This window comes from Pleurodeles waltl, chromosome 9 (genome assembly GCF_031143425.1).
Source record: "Pleurodeles waltl isolate 20211129_DDA chromosome 9, aPleWal1.hap1.20221129, whole genome shotgun sequence".
Classification (NCBI taxonomy): Eukaryota; Metazoa; Chordata; class Amphibia; order Caudata; family Salamandridae; genus Pleurodeles; species Pleurodeles waltl.
In genome coordinates this window covers 582,391,465-582,411,376 of record NC_090448.1, presented here as the reverse complement: position 1 = coordinate 582,411,376, position 19,912 = coordinate 582,391,465, and the positions used below count along the sequence as shown (strand labels likewise).

The 19,912-nt window shown below is 42.3% G+C and overlaps 1 protein-coding gene across 1 annotated transcript in view; it reads left to right on the top strand.

The window, feature by feature from the left end:
• The window catches only part of SAE1 (SUMO1 activating enzyme subunit 1), a 405,755-nt gene that overhangs the window by 69,670 nt on the left and 316,173 nt on the right, over positions 1-19,912 (top strand). Inside the window, exon 4 of the mRNA XM_069207582.1 lies at positions 1,991-2,133. Within this exon, the coding sequence (XP_069063683.1) occupies positions 1,991-2,133 (143 nt within the window). The remainder of the gene's footprint in view (positions 1-1,990; positions 2,134-19,912) is intronic.

Here is a 19,912-nt window from a genome sequence, read left to right as displayed (position 1 = left end):
AGAACTCAGTTGACATCCCACATGTACGAGTAGCTGGGGCTGTTGTTTGAGGCAGATTTCACTCATAAGTCTACAAACCAGAGCCTTTTTACCCAAGGGAAGTTAGTAGATACGAGTGTGACCCGCAGAGATTGCACTGCGAAAAAATATTGATTGTCTTGTTGTAAAGGCCTTTTTCAAACAAGCATTTGCAATGCAGTGCATCTCTGGTTTGCTCTAGTTAAATCTATTAGCGTTGTAAATTCCTAACTGGACTTTTCTTGCCATACAAACGGAAAATAAAAAGTAAAACAGTTGACATAAGTGAGCCGATTCAAAGTGCCACAGCCGCCGTGAGTGTGAATAAGAGACACAAAAGGTAAAAGAAGTTTGCTCGTAGTCAAAGTTATCAGCAAAAGTGCAATCATCCATGTAACAGGGTCCATGGCCAAGGCAGTAGCAAACCTACCCCAAGGAGGCACACACTTGTGCTGCTATGCTTAACCTTAAAAGGAGGCACAGAAATTAGTTAAGACAAGTGAAATGGCATGAAGGGGGGATACATGTTCCCATCCATGGACCCCCAGGTGGACAAGTAAACCTTTTTGGTACCCAGAGTACATGGGTCTTCCAGAAGGCAGGAAGCCTCGCTTGAAAGGTGGATCGCTGATCCAATATCCCTGAGTCAGGGAGGGTCTGTGGTGCACCTTAGGACAGGAGGTAACCATGCTTTGGAGGACCAAAAAACGTTACAAGGACAAGTGGTACCTGGCAACTGCAAAGGTGAAGGAGAACATGATAACTCGGGGAAAAGCGAGGAAAGGCATAACTCAGAAGAGGGTTCCAGTTTTGGAGTAAGGCATTTACTGACAAGGCATCCAAATCAGGATGACCGGTCACAAACCTGAGGCAATATGTTGTTAGTAGGTGAATCATTGGGACTTTAATTTGCCCAAGATAGAAAAGATTTTTGAGAAGATTTGAGGAGCCAGCTACAGTATTCGAAGTCGTGAAGGTGACAGGAACAGCAGTCGGCTACAGAATGGGAGCTTTCAAGGTCAAATTAAAGTGTCAAACAGGTTCAGTAGCCTGAGGTGATAAGATCTATACTGAGTCTTTGAAAAGAGTTGCTTAAGATGGGATAGTAAAATAAGAAGCCTTGTTGTGGAGAAAAAATAAAGGCACAAAGATTAGTAAGATACCTCAAAACCCCTCCTATGTAAAGGCCATTTGAGCCAGAGAGATGGCAAATTGCATGTGTGAAGCAATGTTGCCCAATAGTGGATCAATATTTTGTGTTCTCACACTTATTAGTAAAGAATTTGCATCCTCATGGCATAGTCTACCATTGTATTTTTGCGAAAGCTATCGAACGTTATAAGGCCACACTGAAAACCACCATCTAGATTGCAAGCCTTGTCTTCACAGTTAGTATTGCAAACACCTACGGACTTGGCAGTGTACAGACAAGATCGGAATGCCTGTTATATTCTTTAATGAATTCTAAAAGTAGTAGACGTGTACTTGAAAGGTTAAGTCTGTTATTACCCGATTATTTACTTGTGGGGTGATTTTGGGAGGACACTGTCCTCTTCAGTGTCCTAGTTTCAGAAGATTCAGTGCTACTGCTCTGGGCTTGGGAAGATGTACTTATGACCGAAAAGAAACGTTGCAAAGCAAAAACATCCAATTTTCTCATGCCAGATGTGGGGTTTCTTAAGATATAGAATTGACTTTTGAAAGCGAAACCACTTGGCAATGCATGTAAGCAATAAATAACATCTTAACATAAGTATTGTCTGGTGTTTACAGTTAATGGCTTTGACTCAGTGTTATGCAAAAGAGTGTACTCAGTACAATATATTTGATTTCCGGATGGTTAAAGTTTTAAAGTTTCTGCAAACAATTTTTGAGACCATTGTCAGAGTATGCAACAACATATTGAAAGTAGAAATCCTACAGTATTGACATGGCTACTGTAGCTGACCTGTGTATTATTCATTCCTCCTAGGTGTGCCTGACCTGCTGTTCCCGAGACGTAATGGTGAAGATTAATCAGATTTGCCACAAACACAACATAAAGTTCTTCGCCGGAGATGTGTTTGGCTACCATGGATTTATGTTTGCAGATCTAGTGGAACACGAGTTTGTGGAGTAAGTAGTTTCTGAAATTGTGGCACACACTATCGGCCAAAAAAGAGTTCCGTGTACAAAAATGTAATTTTATCAGAAACGGGAATAGCGTTTAATAAGCATTAGTGACGTAGGTTGATGGATATATATATATATATATATATATTATATATATATATATATTTGCAAGCCAGTGCCACATAAATATAAAGGAAGGGGGAAAAGAAAGCAAGACGGCCGTACACCTTAAAAAAACAAGCATTGGCAAAGCCAATAGGTCTCGCCTGTGCAAACGTTGTTGGCTTTGGCAGTGTATTTTAGCCATGTTGCACACCAGTGTTGCTGCTGTTCAGCATGGCTAAAAGTCTGTGGGGTGGTGTGGATTTGAGTGAGGTGCAGTGGGGTAGATTGTGGTATTGTAGAGTGGAGGGGTGTAGAGTGGATTGGAATGGAGTGGCGTAGAGTGTCTTGGAGTGGAGTGGCATGCCATAGAGTGGAGTGGCGTGTTGTGGAATGACATGGAGTGTTGTAGAGCAAAGTGGCATACGGTTGGGTAGAGTTGCATTGTAGAGAGGTGTTGAGTGGCGTAGTATGCATGATGTTTTAGTGCACTGCTTTGCAGACACCATATTTCCAATTGAAATGACCATTATATTTGCACAGTTTTACTGCGCACAAACGATAATGTGTGGAAATGTCATCACTTAGGGGGTTATTCCAACTTTGGAGGAAGTGGTAATCCGTCCCAAAAGTGACGGATATACCACCAGCCGTATTACGAGTCCATTATATCCTATGGAACTCGTAATACGGCTGGTGGTAAATCCGTCACATTTAGGACGGATTACCACCTCCTCCAAAGTTGGAATAACCCCCTTAGTGTATTGATGTGTTTTGATCGTATTCAAAGATTTGTTTCCACCACACTTCAAAATTACAAAAATATAAACTTAGTTTGTACTTTTTCTTATTCTGATAAATTCTGAAATATGAACACAGTTCATTTTTGTTTGCGTGCTGGATAGAAACTTTTCCTTACCCAGCAAGATTGTCAAGTAAATTCTCTCACTTTGACGTCAGAGAAAGAAAAGAAAACAGCAAGCTCCTTCTGAAGACAGAGCTGACATTTGACTGTGTTTGAATGCAAGCAAATATGACAAGAAAAGAGAAAGATTTAAAGACCTGTTAAGAGGAAATGAGCACTCTGGAGGATAGAGCGGTAAACAAGCAATGCTCCACCGGACAGACTAACTCATGCAGGACAGCCTAAAACACATAAAGCCAACAAATAAAAAGCAAGCAAATGTGAGTTACAGATCGCAAACTCAATAGTTATCAATGGGCAGAATGTACTCCCAGGGAAGCTTTCGGAATGCCTAGTAGAAGTTGCTAGCAAACTAGACAACTGCATTGTCTGGTAGGTTTCGACCTAAAAAAAAATTAACCATTGTATATAACTTTAATAGAGCAATACGCGTTGTCCCTAGCAGGCTGATGTACACTGAACAGATATAGAAACCCTTTTCAGTTTTAATGAATTCAAATTAATAAAATGTGGGTTTGTTTAAAAAAAAAAAAAAAAAAAAAAAAAGGAAGGAAAATAAAAAGTGTTTTTTTCCCCCCCAACTTTAGTTGTTTTTTTTGTCAGGGGCATTATATTTTTTATCAGAACATAGCCGTTTCTACATCCACAGACTAAATGAGAAAAAACATTTTGTTCTATACAACCATTCTGCATATTGGAGTTCATGTTTCACATGTTATCTAACTGGTTTGTTCAGTCTTAACCTCTTGAGCAAGGTGCTCTTCGCTAGGTGCTGTTGACTTGAAAGACACATCAAAGCACCAAGTGACTACATTTTACTTCAGCACTCCATAAGTGTGCATATATTTTCCTTCTGTCTCTCCTGTGTGCTTCTTCCCGCCACATTGCTCCCTCTTGTCAATGTGTTTCTCTTCCACCACCCACACTTGTGTTGCGCTGTCTTGCCTCTGTGCTTTAACCCCATGCTCGCACCCCCTAGGATTGCTGTCTTTCCCTTATGGTGCTTCTCCTCCCACCTGCTGTTTTCTTCCCCAGCCCGCTACCTCAACCTGGTCATTCCTTATAATTTCTTTAAAAACATTTGTAAGTGGTTATGCTTTGCATTTTAAAGCAACACTTTCTTGCTTTTTTTTTTTAACTTACCTATTCATCTCAGATTGGTAAATAAGATAAAAAAACTCTAATAAAATGCCCATGTCGTTTTGTAGGCACATGCATGCGTGCTGAACACGTGTGACTACAAAATGACACGGCGTTCGCGTCATTATTATTATTTTTTTTAAATAGCCAAGCTCTACTGTATGGCTGAAAAAGGCTGCCAAAGGGGAGATCTCGTGGCTTCACATGAATGCGTTTTTTTTTTCCATTTCATTTCGGGCTGCTGCAGAAGAGCTTCCCAAGCAGGTTGTGGCTGTTTTTTGTTTTTTTCCCCCGCTCCAGCAGCGATCGGTGTGCATGGCACGACGTCATTAGGCTGAATGTGAAATGAGCTGATCCGCTCATTTTATTTTTATTTGAATCAGTGGTTGGTGACCCTCAATCACTGATTTCAGTGGGAGACGTGCTGTTGGCAGTGGGAGACTCTCCCCCTTCCAGTGGTATCTCTCCATAGTGAATCCTTGCTTGGGGTCCAACCCTGAGACACACCAGGGATTTCTTTTGAGGGGGAGTGACCCACCTGACAATGTGCTAGTGCTCCCCCACCCTTCAAGACACAAGTCTTTCTGCTCCATGTTCCGGATGGGGTAGATGGGGTCTTTACCCCAAGATTCCCCTCTTCCCTTTCAGAAAGTCCACTAGACACCAGGAAAATATTTAGGCACCATTACAGAAAGGTGTGGGGTGTGCCTCCTAGTTGTTACTCAAAGCTCCCATCCCAAAATGGACTTCATAGTCTTTCTCTGTCACATGCTCCACACCCAAACACCTGTTTCTGTAGGTTGTACTGGGGGGTTTAAAGTAAATCTGCCTCCCCACCCTGTATCTCCCCCGCCCCCAGAGCAGAAAGCCTCCTGGACAAAGGGGAATTTTGTTTTGTGGGTGGGTGCATGGGCCTGTGCTTTCCCGCCCCCACACCTAGGCATAAGTCTTTCTGCAAAAAACTGCAGGTGGAAACGTTGTAGGCAATAGCTCCGTTTCCCTACTTATTTGCATTTTTTTAAATTTCTCGAATACGTTTCCTTTGTAAAACCATGAGCAATCTACACAAATAAGTTGTTACTGAATTCAGAACGTTGTCTAGTTTTCAGAAATGTGTATCTTACCTATTTCTCACCACTGATTTCACCACAAACTGTAAGTCATTTGAAACTGCAAATTATAGGAATAATGGACAATCAGTTTTGGAAAAAATTTAGATGCTGTGGTAAAAAATTAAATGCTGTCTTTTACAACTCTACTTGTTAAATGAAGCTGGGAAGATGATGCAAACCTTTTGTTAATTTCACTTTTAGGCAAAAGTACACTTTCTTGCAGAGCACGTTTTTCCCCATTGCCCCAACAAAAAACAAAACATTGAATATTTTACCTATTTTCTTGGCTCCCTTCAGGGGAATCCACAACCTATGGGTACCTTTAAAATCAAGCAGTCAAGTCGTTAAAAGTAACATCATACTTATACATTTGTCCTATTAATAGGTATTCTCAATCATTCATGTATTTCGTAATGTATATCCTGAACATCTTCAGCTTTCATTTATGTGTTTCCTTGCCTTCTTATTATTCTGAAAATACCCTCTGGGTATGGTATTAGATCTGCCTTGCAGAGCAGAACTGAGAGGAGCTGTGAGCATGACACAAGTTGATTGCCTCCCTACGTACGTGTGGAATGGCTTCCAGGTTCTTTCGCGCCTTGCCAGCATATCTTTTACTGTTGTTGTTAATTGTGCCGTGGCATATACGTTCCAGATGTTACTCCATTACGTATTAGTAGTGGGTGGATCAGGGACTTTCTATTTGGGCAACCGTGAATCTGCTAACAAATTGTAGGAAATAAGTTTACCCATGTCTGGCGCAAGTAATCTGCCTTCCCGAGTAGGACCATTAAGGCGTCCATTGGCACTTGTATATTAGTAATCTCTTTTATGTGGCATATAACGTCTACCCAGAACTTCCTAATCAGCCCATATGTTCCTTAGCAAGCAAATCCTCTTCAACAGCTGGCCACTCTCCCCTACATTGCTTTCATCCAAATATGAGTCAGTTATCACTCTAGCATTACTTTGCATGCTTTCCCTATACTATGTACATTTGGATATGTTCGCTGCTCTTCGCCGAACTACAATTCATGGTCGTTTAGGTATCTTGACTGCTAGATCTTCAGTAGATTTAGAGGTATATGATAAACTCCTGAGGGTGGCACTGTGTTCTTAAGTTTCATAAATGCATGCTATAACTCGCTTTGTCTCTGCATCCGGAAAAAGTTCCTCCATTTTCATCGTATTTCTACTACCACCTGCTTTAATTGGGGTCTATTGTGCCCAGTGCAGGAGTTGAGTTATCCCAAACATGTCCTTCCTGTTTAGCTGAAAATCTGTAGCGCGTTGCTCTCTCCGCTTGAGATCCCTGCTCTCATAAGGTGAACCAAAAATGGGGGAGTTTCCTTCCATCCAATTGGAATAGCCAGTATGGATCATTCCCTGCTCAAAATACAGATTTCCCTTTGAGTCAAGGTGATGGTTAAGTCCTATTGGGTTTCATATACACAGCTATGTTCCAGTGCTTTAATATGATATTAGTGAACTTTAACATGGAGCCCAGTATTTTGTGAGTGAAAGGGGGTAGCCACAGAATATTTTTCAAATTGCGTATTCTTTCTGCTCTAACTCGCACCATAATTAGTTGCTTAAGGATGTAAGTGCTAGAGTGAGCTGTGCTGCTGTACTGTACCTCTCTATTTCAGGGGCTCCATATTCCCCTCATTACATTGTGTTTCTTAATAACTAGAGAAATGTACTATTGAATTTGAATTACTGTAACCTAAAGAAATAGTTTAAGTACACAAGGAGAAATTAAAAAAACAATAAAGAACTGAAAGAAGAAAGCATTGGTAAGTATTGGTTCATTCCACCGAAGAGCACTTCTTTGTAGGTGGCAGGAAAAACATGCCTTGTTTCACAGGGCTAAACAGTTGGTTGCTAAAGTGGGCTGACCCATTGCTCCACGCTGTATGTTGTCTTGTGAAAAATAAAAATGTGAATGAGAGTTTAACATAAAGTTTTTTTTTTTTTTAAAACGTATCTCAACCTGGATCCCAAATCGATCCACCATTGCCTACAGCGTCTTTCAAAGCTAGTTTAATATGCCTTGAAAAAAGTAGGATCTAAACCTGGATAACAAGTTGGCTCTGTTGCTATTGTTATAATAATATGTGGACAGAATTGGATAGGACCATTTGCAGAAGTAGCTACTAAGCTACTAATTTTGTATCTGATTGAATAATGCATCCCAGTGAAATGTATTTGTTGACCAACAACCAATCAAAATCAAAGGATTTCTTAAACTCATAATTTCAAGTCTGAGTTAATCTTCTAACAAGAAATGTAAATGTTGGTACATATTAAATACTCATGAGGTAGGAGTTTTTGTTTTATTATTCAATGTATCACACTAGTGGGTAGCTTGCGTCTCAGAGTTGCACTCTATACCTATGGCCAAATTACCTATCAGCTCCACTTAAGGTGACAGTTGAACAGACCAGAGGACGATGAGGGCTTTCTCACAGCCCTCTGTGTGCACATGTTATTTATTTGTATATGATTTGTTTTAATTACATGAGGTGGACGGGACAGCTAAACCTGCCTTTAGGCCAAACCTAAAAATGATTAGTTTACTTATCTTAGTAGTTGCGACCCAGGGACTTTTGTGCTCTTTCTCAAGAAGACCTTGGGGATCCATGGCTTGAAATTGACATTCTGTTTTACGCTTCCTGTACCTTAACTAAAAAATGCTTTCTTCTCCTTAAAACATAAGCCATGCCGGTTAATATGTAGGACTTGTGCGTTTGTAAAGTAGTCATTGCACTATGATGAGAGCTACTGGAATTATGCGATTGCGCTACTGCAACGATTTTCGCATCATTGTAGATTTGCTGCATTTGCCACATAATCCATTATCCGCTGCCCTACTCAACAAATTTTACAAAAAAAATTGGTTTCTAGCTCAAACAGTTCTAAAGTTAGTAAAAATGCAGCAACACATGTTTCCGCTCAGTGGAGAGCCCTTTGTAAAGGTTGACTGATCACCTTTCTGTAACTTACTGATATAATTGGGTGTTGGTGTGAACTGATACTAATGAGGTAGAACTAATACCCAGACAGTGTTAACAAGCTTAAAACTGAGGGTGTGTGGCCTGACCGGGGATGGAGTAGGATGCTGATTGTCCGAGCTTTGTGTTCCCGTGGGCTCTAAAACTTACTTCTGCCCTACTTTAAGGCCCTGTTGGCACACCATCGTGCCTTGACAGACTTCGCATTGGGCCGGAACCCGTTGTGACCAGCCGATTGTCCTCGGACCCACTTGCTGAGAGTGACAGTGCAGTACCAGTCTCTGACTCTGAGAGAAAGCAACTTTTTGCCTCGCCGCCGCAGGGAGCTTGAAGAACTGCCCCGCCAGGCCTTGCACGTACTGAGAAGCACTGATGCCTTGCGAGGTTGGAACGGCATAACCTCTATTGCCGCAGTTTGGGGTGGCGGTCTCTGGTCCCTAGGAAGAAATACACTGGCCCTCAGGTGGTGCACTGCCTGTTACCACCACCGTCACGAGGCCCCTGCCGACAACCTAGCCTAGTGGCATCCCTGCAACAACCTGTGGAGAGAGGCGTCTGAAAACCTCCCCCTCCTCCCTCCCATCACCCACTACAAGACATACGACGACGATACTTGTTCCCTGCAAGGCCTAACTTACAACCCCAGGTAGAGGTGTCCCTAACGGCTGGGGCAGGATGAGAACCTGCAGGAGTGGCGACGTATGAGGTGAGTGAGCTCCTTCCCTGCTGTGCATAAACCAGAATGTTCTGAGGCCTCAAGTACTGAGTGAAGCCAGTGCAAGCCACAGATGCTGAAGGGCCCCCTCCCTACCTATGACTGGCATCGCCTCTGCAACTCTGCTTTCCAGACCGTGAAAGAGATTAATCGATCTCCTTGGACTTGCTTTGGGTGGGGTCCCCACCCCACACCACATCCCCACACCACACCACATCCCCACACCACCTCCCCACATAATGATAGACATTGCTTATACTGCGGGCTGAGGGACCCGCCACAGCGGCCGCCCAAATGTGACCCTGGATCTATATGCTGCGTGCCTGAGACCACTCCACAGCTTTCTCCTGGACTGACCCCTCCTGTAGCAATCAGGGTGACAGTCCTGAACAGGGCATGCAGAGGGGAGAGACATTTTGGCATTTAGAAACTTGACTGTGGGATCCCCTGCAAGCCCTCTCAGCCCTTGGACCAAGCTGTGCGGCCCTGCCTGGGGACACAACTGTATCCACATTCTTCGGACTTTGGGGATGCTGGAGGATCTGTCTCTTTACATTACATGGCCTAACCTCTTCTTTGGGCCTGCTTCACCCGCTGTGTGTGACCAGTCGGCGCAACAATATACGCATTAGAAGAGTCCCTCGCAGAGCCGACGGAGATGATATGTTGTTCACTGGAGACTTGCTTGGGTCGATTTAGGGGGCACAGAGGATCAATCCATACTTCTTGACAGGGAGCATTGCGTCGCAGACCTGGAAGGCAGACATTGTATTCCCAGAGACACAGTGCAAATCTTCAAGGTCTCGCCCAACTAATGCTTACGAAGAGGCGGGACTTCAAAGCATTCATGGAGATGCTGCAAGACCAGGGAATCCAGTACCAATGGGACCATCCCTTTGGTCTGCTGTTCCAGTGGAATGGCAAGCAGAGAATGGTACAATCTCTTGTAGAAGTCAAACACATACTTGGAATGCCTGGGTGCTCACCAGGCAGACAACCCTTGTTCTCCCTGTCTGAGAGACCTGAGGACTGGCATTCCGCCTGGCAAACTGCCCGAGGACAGAGATCAGACGCAGCAACACAGCAAAAGTGAACATTATTGTGCACCTCCTCATTTTGAAGCAGGGATCTTTGCAATCTGCCTCCAGTGACACATGATCTGCATTAGGCATCTACTGTGCCAAGACACATTCCATTGGTGGGCCCAGTGACTCATCCACTCCTCAGCAGGGTCCCCGGCCCAGGACTCAGACTGTTGTGTATCAATTGTCGTTTGTTATATTTGTGTGCGCTGTTTCCTACAGGTTGTAACCCTGCTGTAGTTCTTCCCCGTCCCGCTCCTGGGTTTTCCTCCCTCGAGGGCGATACCTTGGTAGAGACTAATGGACCTTTCCACTCGTCTGCTGATGGAGATGTTAACCAGGTTAGGCTCTGTTGGCCCCTTCACTCCCCTCACACTTTCATCCTTTTCGACTCGTCTCCATGCTGCTCACACTACCAATAGTGAGGTTTGAGGCTGGAGGCCTAACTCCAGTACCCATACTACCTTCTCTTAGAGGGTGGAAATTCCTACCATGACACGCTACACACCTCCGCTTCCCCATGGGTCCCATGAACAACACCAAACTTCTATCTCTTAGTGTCTGAGGGCTCAACTCCCCCAGCAAACATCAACAGGTTTGGCGATACCCCCTACAGCAAGACCCTGATGTAATCTTTTGGAAAGAGGCGCAAACCAAAGAATTTTATGTTTTCATAGGTGTTTCGTTTAGTGCAAGACAGTATATGTTGGACAATTGCATCTCTCTTATCCATTTGTTTCAGTGCTCTCAAGTGTTCACCAATTCTTACTCTCAAGGGATGTATCGTACTGCCAACATATATGCGTTTGCTTTTACATTTAATAATATATATTACATATTTTGTGTTACAAGTCATGTGTGATCTTAATTGGTAGATATTTCCGCTAAAATCAACGTGTTCCTTTATGCCATGACAAGCCCATTTACAAAATCCACAATGACCACATTTATAAAAACCGTAAATCTTTTCTGTAAGCCAATTTTCCTTTATCTTTGGTCTTGGGTAGGTTCGACACAGCAAGTTCTTCAATGATCTTCCTCTTCCATATGTGATTAGTGGACCTGAGGAGGTAAAGGTATTCAAAATATTGTCTTGTTTAAGAATATTCCAGTGTTGTTTCATCATCTTCCTCATGATATGTGCACAATCAGTGTAGTCCGTGATCAGTCGTATCTTATTAGTATCCTCCTCTCGAGATTTCATGCGTGGTAACAAGATCTCCGTTCTCTTGATCCTTTCTTGTGCAACCTTAATAATATTCCCATTATATCCTCTTTGTTCGAAGCGTAATGTCATATCTTTTTTTATACATTTTTCAAAATCTATATCCCTACTACAGTTGCATCTCGCCCTCATTAGCTCCCCAAATGGAATTGCTTGTATCTGGTGCTTTGGGTGTGCGCTAGAGGTATGTTATATTGCATTGCACAAAGTGGGTTTTCTGAGCAATCTGCTGTGAATTTCATCCTCACTGATAGTTCTACATCTAGAAATTCTATTTTATGTTTACTGTATTGATAGGTAAATCTTATATTCACATCATTATTATTTAGATATTCACAAAATTCAATGAGTTGTTCTGTATTGCCTGTCCATATCATGAAACAATCATCAGTGAATCGTCCCCAGTATTGTATATAGTCTTGCCAATCTCTGGCACCAGGTCCCCAGACCCACCTCTCCTCAAACCATCCCATAAAGCGATTGACATAAGAAGGGGAGAATCTGGCTCCCATCGCCACTCTTTGTTTTTGTCTATACCATTGGTTATTGAAAAGAAATACATTGTGATTCAAAATTAAATCTACCATATTCAGAATCATTTCTGTGTTTAAGCAAGCTTACTGATCTACGACTTAACATATACCTCAGTGCCTCAAGACCTACTTCATGTTTAATACTCGTATATAATGCTACCACATCCAAAATTACTAACATCTTGTCTGTCTCCCACTGTATGTCCCCCCCCCCAAAAAAAATCCTAATATGTGTTTGGCATCCCTAATGTAGGATGGTAAGTTTACTACCAGTGGTTGTAAAAATATATCAACAAATTCTGAAAGTTTCTCAGTGGGTTCCCCAATACCTGAATCGATTGGTCCCCCAGGGGGAAATGGGAGATTCTTGTGTATTTTCGGTAGAGTGTAGAAGCATGGATATCTAGGTTGGTCTACTTTCAAGTACATATACTCTTCTTCATCCAATAACCCTTGCTGATGCCATGTCCCTAATAAATTATTGATTAGACTAGTAAGACTTTGTATCGGATTAGAGGGGAGAGCTTCAAAGCAATCTTCATCATTTAACTGATTATACATTTCCTCACCATAATCTCTCTTGTTCATAACAACAATATTGCCACCTTTGTCGGCTTGTCTAATTATTATGTCCTCATCTTCTTGTAACGATTTCAAGGCCTGCCACTCCTTCCTAGTGAGATTAGTCCTCGTTCTTCTGTTTTTTGTTCTAAACGTGTTCTCTATATACCTACTTACTAATTTATAGAACACCTCAATGTTGCTCTCATTACCCATTCTTGGTGTCCAACTGGATTTTTTCTTCAAACCACTAGTTTCATGTAGATATGAAAAGATACATTCAACAATTTGTGGATCATGGTACGTACTTACTCATAGTCCGTAATGGACATTATGGTTGCTGTATCATTAATATCTTGTATCGTCAGTTCACTGTATTTCATCTCCTTTCTTATAGGATCAGAGTTCTGTCCCAATTGTCTCTTAATTTAAAAAAAAATATCTTAAGTTTCAAATGTCTCACATATTTAATAAAATCAATTTGCTGTTTACAGAATTCTCCCTTGTTGGTAGGGCAAAACCCTAATCCTTTGCAAAGCAAGGAGATCATGTCTGTCTTTAATGTTTATCCGACAAATTAATCACATTCATTTGCTGCCCTGTCATGGGCCTTGTACCTTCCTGTCCCAATATCTCATCTTCATTCTTCTCCTCTGTGTGACGTTTCCTACCTCTGTGTCCCCTCCTTGTTTTCCTGTTGTTTCTCTTTTTTGTTGTCGGTTCCCTTGTTTTATTCTCAACATATCCTGTAAAAAAGAGCTCCCATTTGTGGGATCTGCACTTGTGCTTGCTTCTCTCCTAGCATTGTCTCTCTCTTGTGTATTGGCCCACTGCCAACTGAAGATGAGTCAGAACTTAAAGAGGATATTGAAGAGGTTTTAGTTTTAGTAATGCTCTCCTTAGCTAAATGATCGTATTTCCTAGCAAAAGTAAAAACTCTAGCATTCAAGTAATCCCATTCATCTCTGTTTAGCTTCCTCGCTTTCCTTTGTTTAATTTCTTCCTGATGTTGAGTTAAAATAACAATTATTTTTGTATAAATCTTACCTATTGCTTCCAGTAGACCAGTATCTTTAATTTCTTGTTCTAATATTGCTATCTCTGCTTGTAATTTGGAAACCTTCCTGTCAGCATTTTCAATGAGAATATCCATTAATCTCATGGAACTTGATGTTTGTGGCAAGCTGGCCCTAACCGATTGGCGATGCTGGAGGGAGCATCTTTGCTCCCAGAGATGCCTCCCTCGTTCCCCTTCCACTCTTTGCCACACATTAGTACTGCTTCTTCCATGTCATGGTTGGAGACTTTACTGCCAAGTTTTGTTTCCTTACTCTACCTTTCGTGTTCGTTTCCCCAACACTGCATAACAGCATAGGGTACCTCTACCCCCTTTCATGGAGTCCCTTGCATACAACTCGGGTACAGGGTGGAACAGGTTGCCCTTCACCCCCAGCTATTTGTAAGGAGTTGCATCAGCCGGATAGCTCTCTACACCTTCTTGTGACATGTCATGATATCCATTGCCACGCTTTGACCTTGACAGTGGTTGCGCCGCCCTTTGCTTGTTATATAGCGATTACTGTCATGTATTCTTCATGACATGTCAATCCTGGCCCCAACATCAGTATCTAGTACAAGTTTGTTATGTTGTTGTACTATCTTGTAAAAACTCAATAAAACAGATATTGAGCAAAAAAAAGACAAAATAATAAAGTAATACCATCACAAAATGTGCTGCATAATGTACTATTTCTTATTGCATAATTTACTCAACCCTACCACGTAATTTGACAGTCTCATAATTCCAGTTGCCCTGATTATGATAGAGCCACATTGAGCACTGTTATATCTGGCTCCCAGAGCTGTCCACTAGCATGAACCAGATTTTCAAAATCCAGTATTCAAAGCAATGACTTCAAGGCAGTCAAAACAAAACCTATTTTTCACGCTGTAACGTCACAATGTTCACCTATCAGGCTCCTTTTAGCGGCCACGAAAGGATAAGAAAGGAAAACTAAAGACCTTTCTTAATTTTATGTGGCACACAATTTATTAAAAGAAAGTAATCCTGTGTGTGTTTCCAAATAAACGTATTTCTCTCACAACCATTGTTCTCTTTCAGTTGTATCTTTAAAAGTATTGCATAGCAGATGCAATGTGCACTTATAAAACTCTTAAGGCGATCAAATGATATTGTACGTGTATAGGACCTGTATAACAAAGTTTTAGATATGAATCTGCTACTAAAGGAGATGCTTTTCACCATGGGATTCTGAGCAACAGAATTGAAAACCCTGGCTATGTTTTGATGTCTGGAAAAAAACCCTCTGGAGAAGCATCCTACTTTATTCACTGACACACATCTACAATTCTTAAACTTTATCGAACAGCTCCTGGGGAACGAGTGCTTCCTGCAGTCCTCAGCAGTTTACCTTGAATGTTTTTAAGTCTTTTCCTTCCACGTTTGGAGGCATATGTCCAACCGTGGTAATTTTCACTGTAGAAAGAGTTGAGAAAACAGTCCTCTGATGGTACATCTTCTGGCAGATTCTTCAGCTTATGAATACTCCTTCCAGGCTTAAGACAGTTATGGAATTTTGTTTCCTGGCCTTGGCTCACCTGTGCTACCTAGAGTCACCATCTAGCTCCAGCCATGACTCCGCCTCCAGGCATGATGTCATTGAGGTATATGAGGTGCAAACTCTGTTTGCTGTGTGGTTAGAACATGATGCCATGACCTGTGGTTTCACCTCTATGCACCCAAGGCTATCTGAGAGCGGGAGGCCAAGCTCAGAGTCTCAACGTTGTTCTCCTGACACCAGACTCTTCAGCCTTGTTAGGTGTAACTCCGGCACCAGAGAAGCAGAGACCAGAGTTTCTCGGTTCTTTTGCCTACTCCACGCAAGTCAAGAGATTCCAGCTAGTTATGCTGGATCTGTTTAAGCCAGCTTGGCAAAACTGGGCTACTCGCAAAATGGATGGTACATTCCTGCAGGCCTGGTAGCTACAGTGGCTCTTAAAATGACCCCTCTTGATGCTGCACCAAATTAAAAAAAAACAATCAGGGCACTGCCTACCCCAACCAACTCCCACCGACCATATTTATTAGGAGTCATTAGATGATAGTATCAGCCATGGCAGCAGTAGAGGAGGGTATACTCCAGGTGGTGAAGGAGAAGATCAAGGCAAATTTCAACGATGAGCCATGTTCTCAGCATCTCCCCAGGGACCAAGTTTCACCCACTTTTTTCAGTTCAGGTTCAGATGCTTCAGTTATAAGGGAAAAGGACTACAGCTGCAAGGAGAAAATTGACTCAGAAACTGATCATCTCCTGTCACTTTACAGTATTTATGCCAGCATTTGCTTGGGCATGCCAAATGCCAGTGCCAAAATAATTCACTAGAAGAGGACTTTGCTTACCCCTTTTTATTGCTTCATAGTTGCCCAGAAAACGACTGAGATCTTGAAACTGAATTTGTCTTCTGCGGAAGTGAAATCTAATGTACTAGAAGAAATATTGCAAACTTCCACAGGTTCTAAAGAGCCCTTCCTCTGTTTAGGGATGCTCTCCTGGACCCTAGAACAAATGCAGAGGAGAAACTAACTGTTTTCAGTCTAAGCAATCCACAGGCAAAACTGGGCATAGAAGCGGTGCCTCTAGAAGGAAAGGGTCTCTAGAAGAAAAGGGTTTGGAATTTCGACCCTTACGAAGCCTGCAACCTGTCTTGGATAGCTATCTTCTAAACAAATTCATCCTCCAGGACAAGTTTGAGATAATGTCCCTGAGCCAGATCCTATTGCCTTGTACTCTGGGGAAATTAGTTGTTATCCTAACCTCAAGGATGTTTACTGCTATATTCTGCTTTTTCCCACCCACAGGTGTTAACTTTAGTTTTGTGCTTAGTTCCCAAAACTGTCAGTTTGTGGCCCTGCCATTTGTACTGACAACAGCACCAAGCATCTTTACAAAGGGGTTTGCATTTCTGGCAGCTTCACAGTGGAGGTTCAGAATTCAGTTCAGAATCCATGTATATCTGTATTTTGATGACTGCTTGGTGAGGGCTGAGTCTCTGTCCCAGTCAAAGAACATCTCCAGTGGAAGATGTTGCTCCTTCGTGATGTGTGCTTCACTTCACCATTAACGTTCAGAAGTGCCACCAAACTCCTGCACAGATGCTGACTTTTATTAGTTCACTGTTTGACTAAATCTTTACTACAGTCGCCCCCTTTAGAGGATTGTGGGAATTTGGGTTATGATTATGCTTTTTGAGACTCATGTTTGGTTCTTGGTACTGCGGGTCTTGTGCTTCTTAGGCCTCATGCATCCTGATAGTACCTCATACTAGATGGTGGATGAAAGCCCTCCAACTTCCTAAGTGGTTGCCCATTCAGCCTTCCACAAGATTTGGATCCTGTCACTAAAGATGTCTCCTCACTGGTCTTAGGATACTCATCTAAGCAACCTGATGCATGGCAGCTTGCACCTTCAGATAAATGTGCTCACCTGCAGAGATCTGCCTTGCTCAAAAGGCACCTCTCCTTTCCATCTTGGGAGAAGCCTCTAAAATCTGTCTAGATTCTGTCTGACAGCACCACTACCAACCAGTTTATCAACAGACGGGGCGGTGTGGGGTTGTGTACCCTATTCTGAGAAGCGATTCACCTGTGGAAATGAGCGCAATGACTAGGAATCTCCCTGTGGTGGCTAACCTCATAAGCTTATTCAGTGTGGGTGCAGATGCTCTCGTTCGCCTTTTTCATGGAGTGGGAACTACAGTCTAAAGTAACAGAGGTGATTTTCTCCAGCTTGTAGTTTTCATTGTAGATCTCTTCAACAAAGTCAAAAACAGGAAGTGTCCTCTGTTTTGTCAAACACTCCTCTTTCAGTGGTTACCTGAGGATTCCTTCAGGTTGACTGATTTCTGGTCTCGCTATACTCCATTATCTTGAGCCCATTTTTGCCTCAAGGCCTGCAAAAGGTGCAGGAGGGTCAGGCACGGCTTGTTCGGGACACCACAGAACGGGTTGAGGGAGATCTGGTATGCTGCTTTGTTGGCACTCATCATTCGGCCACCCCCCCTTCTGTACAAGGCAGACATGCTATTGCAGCATGAAGGTGAGGTCCTCTGCCCCAATCCCAAGACACTATGTTAGGACCTGTGGCAGTTGAGTGTGCCAGTTAAAGTCCTTCCTTACTAGCTGTGGCTGTAGATCTACTCTTGGCGTCAAGTACACCTGCTACTAAATCTATTTATGAAAGCCCCTGGACTGTTTGTTCAGTGGTGTGAGTTGTAAGTATACATCAATCCCTTTTAAGTTCCTCTTGCTGCAATATTTTAGGATTTACGTAGTACCTTACTCAGCAAGACTTCCTAATGGCCACAGGTAAGTGTTATCTGACAACCCTGTCTGCTTTCATGTGCATGCCTGATCAATCTCCCTGTTATATATCGCCACTAGTTGTGCATTTTCTAGAAGGTTTGCTTTACTTGTTTCTTTCTACTGCACTTATTATTCCTCAGTGGGATTTGAACCTGATTCTGACATTCCTGATGGCATCCACATTCCATCTGATGCCTGGTTCAACTCATTAATCTGGAAACAGTTTTGTTGGTGGTGACTATCCTTTTTATCGGAAGTGATATATGCATTTCACGTAGCTCAGACTACTAGATCAGAGGCTAATGGTGGCTATGCTTTTGTTGTTTGGACAACCCAAGACCAATATTAGGGGTACTGTTACACATGAAACACACTTTGCAGATGGTGCCTTCCTGGTATACGCACCCAGCCACCTAAGATGTAGATGCCAGAGTGGAAAGGCCCCCAGATAGGCTGATAAATCAATCAAAATAACCAAGGCACACACTGAATGTCCAGGGACCACACGTCTCTTCCTACAGTCCCAGTGCTTTTTAGTGTCATCCAAACCATTGTGACACTTGTTTTTCTGGAATACAACCATCTGAGCTTTTTTTGGGTTGGAATTTTCAGATCACAGCTGTTAATCCTTTTTTTCCTTCAGTAGTTGTTTTTGTCCTTTCAAAGCTGAAAATATACCAACAAGTGTTACTATATATAGAAAGTTTTACTTACAAGGAAGAGTACTCTAGAAAATATAAAAAGTGTATGATTCTGGTATCATTGGTAGTTTCTTCAGAGGCAATTTTTTTCTGTCATGCTCAAATGATCCTTAGCAATACCATTTATGATGGGCTTCATTTTGGGTCTCAAATACCTAAATCAACATTTCATAAAAGCGAATAGGGGCTGTTCTTTTTGTTCCTTTTAAGGGGTGAGCGCAAAGCGCTCCGTCCCCTTTGTAATCTCTCTTTGGGCTTCTAACCACGCCCATGTCACGTCAGTCCCTTACATTGGTTTGTCTTTCAAAATCCGCTTGCTTTCATTTGTGAAAGGCATTAATAGGTCATGCCTTTTCCGGTGTTTAGCCTGCCTCGAGTGCACCGACCAACTACTGGAGACATACAAGGCTCCATGTTTTCCGTATGGTTTCTGGACTATTTTTTCCTCTTTATTTAGCAGTGTGATCGCGTTCAAGGCAGCATACATGCAGTGGTAACACTCACAGGGGTGTGGAATTTTAGAAAATATCTACTTGTCCGTGGGACAGGTTGGTTCATAAATCTGCTAGTCCTGTAAATAAATTCACGTGTCCATTTGGTGCCACATAGTGCAGCGACAAATAATGGCAGCATTTATAGGAGCTCTGATAATAGCCTCTAATTATGCCAGGACTCATACTATAGTAGGGTTTTAATACTAGTAGTTCCCTTATTTTGCCACCTTTCCACAGATCTACATGCTTCGACTGGAGGTAGCGGTAATCAATAGTTCTAGGGTTGAAAATACCTTTTGAATCTGTGCAAACCTACTAACTTGCAAGCTTTTAAGGTTTTAACCAGCTCTTCTCTGATCTTTTTCCATACTAAGAAAGGGTGGAAATTTACTCTTGACAAGCACAGAAGTAAAACTTCATCCAGGGTTGGAAAAAAGTGTTTGGAGGGAAAGTTAACTTATAAACGCTCAACAGATTTTTGCTTGAGAAAATCTACACATGCATATTTGCTCCTGCTAAATACAGTTCACAAATACTTTCTAGATGTCTGATTCATGTCCTACTTGTGTAAATTCTTGTGGCTTCGTGAAAGCCGCCAGTGTGCACTAATGCAATGATATATACCATGGGTGCACCGTTGTGACTTTCTTTAAGAATTGGGGGCCATATGTACAAACACATTTTCCCATAGACACAGATTGGGCAAAACTGCTTGCTACATCTGGCCCCAAGTCCCTAATTTCTTTTTCTCTCTCTCGGCTTCACTGTGAGTGACGGCATTCTCCTATTTCACAA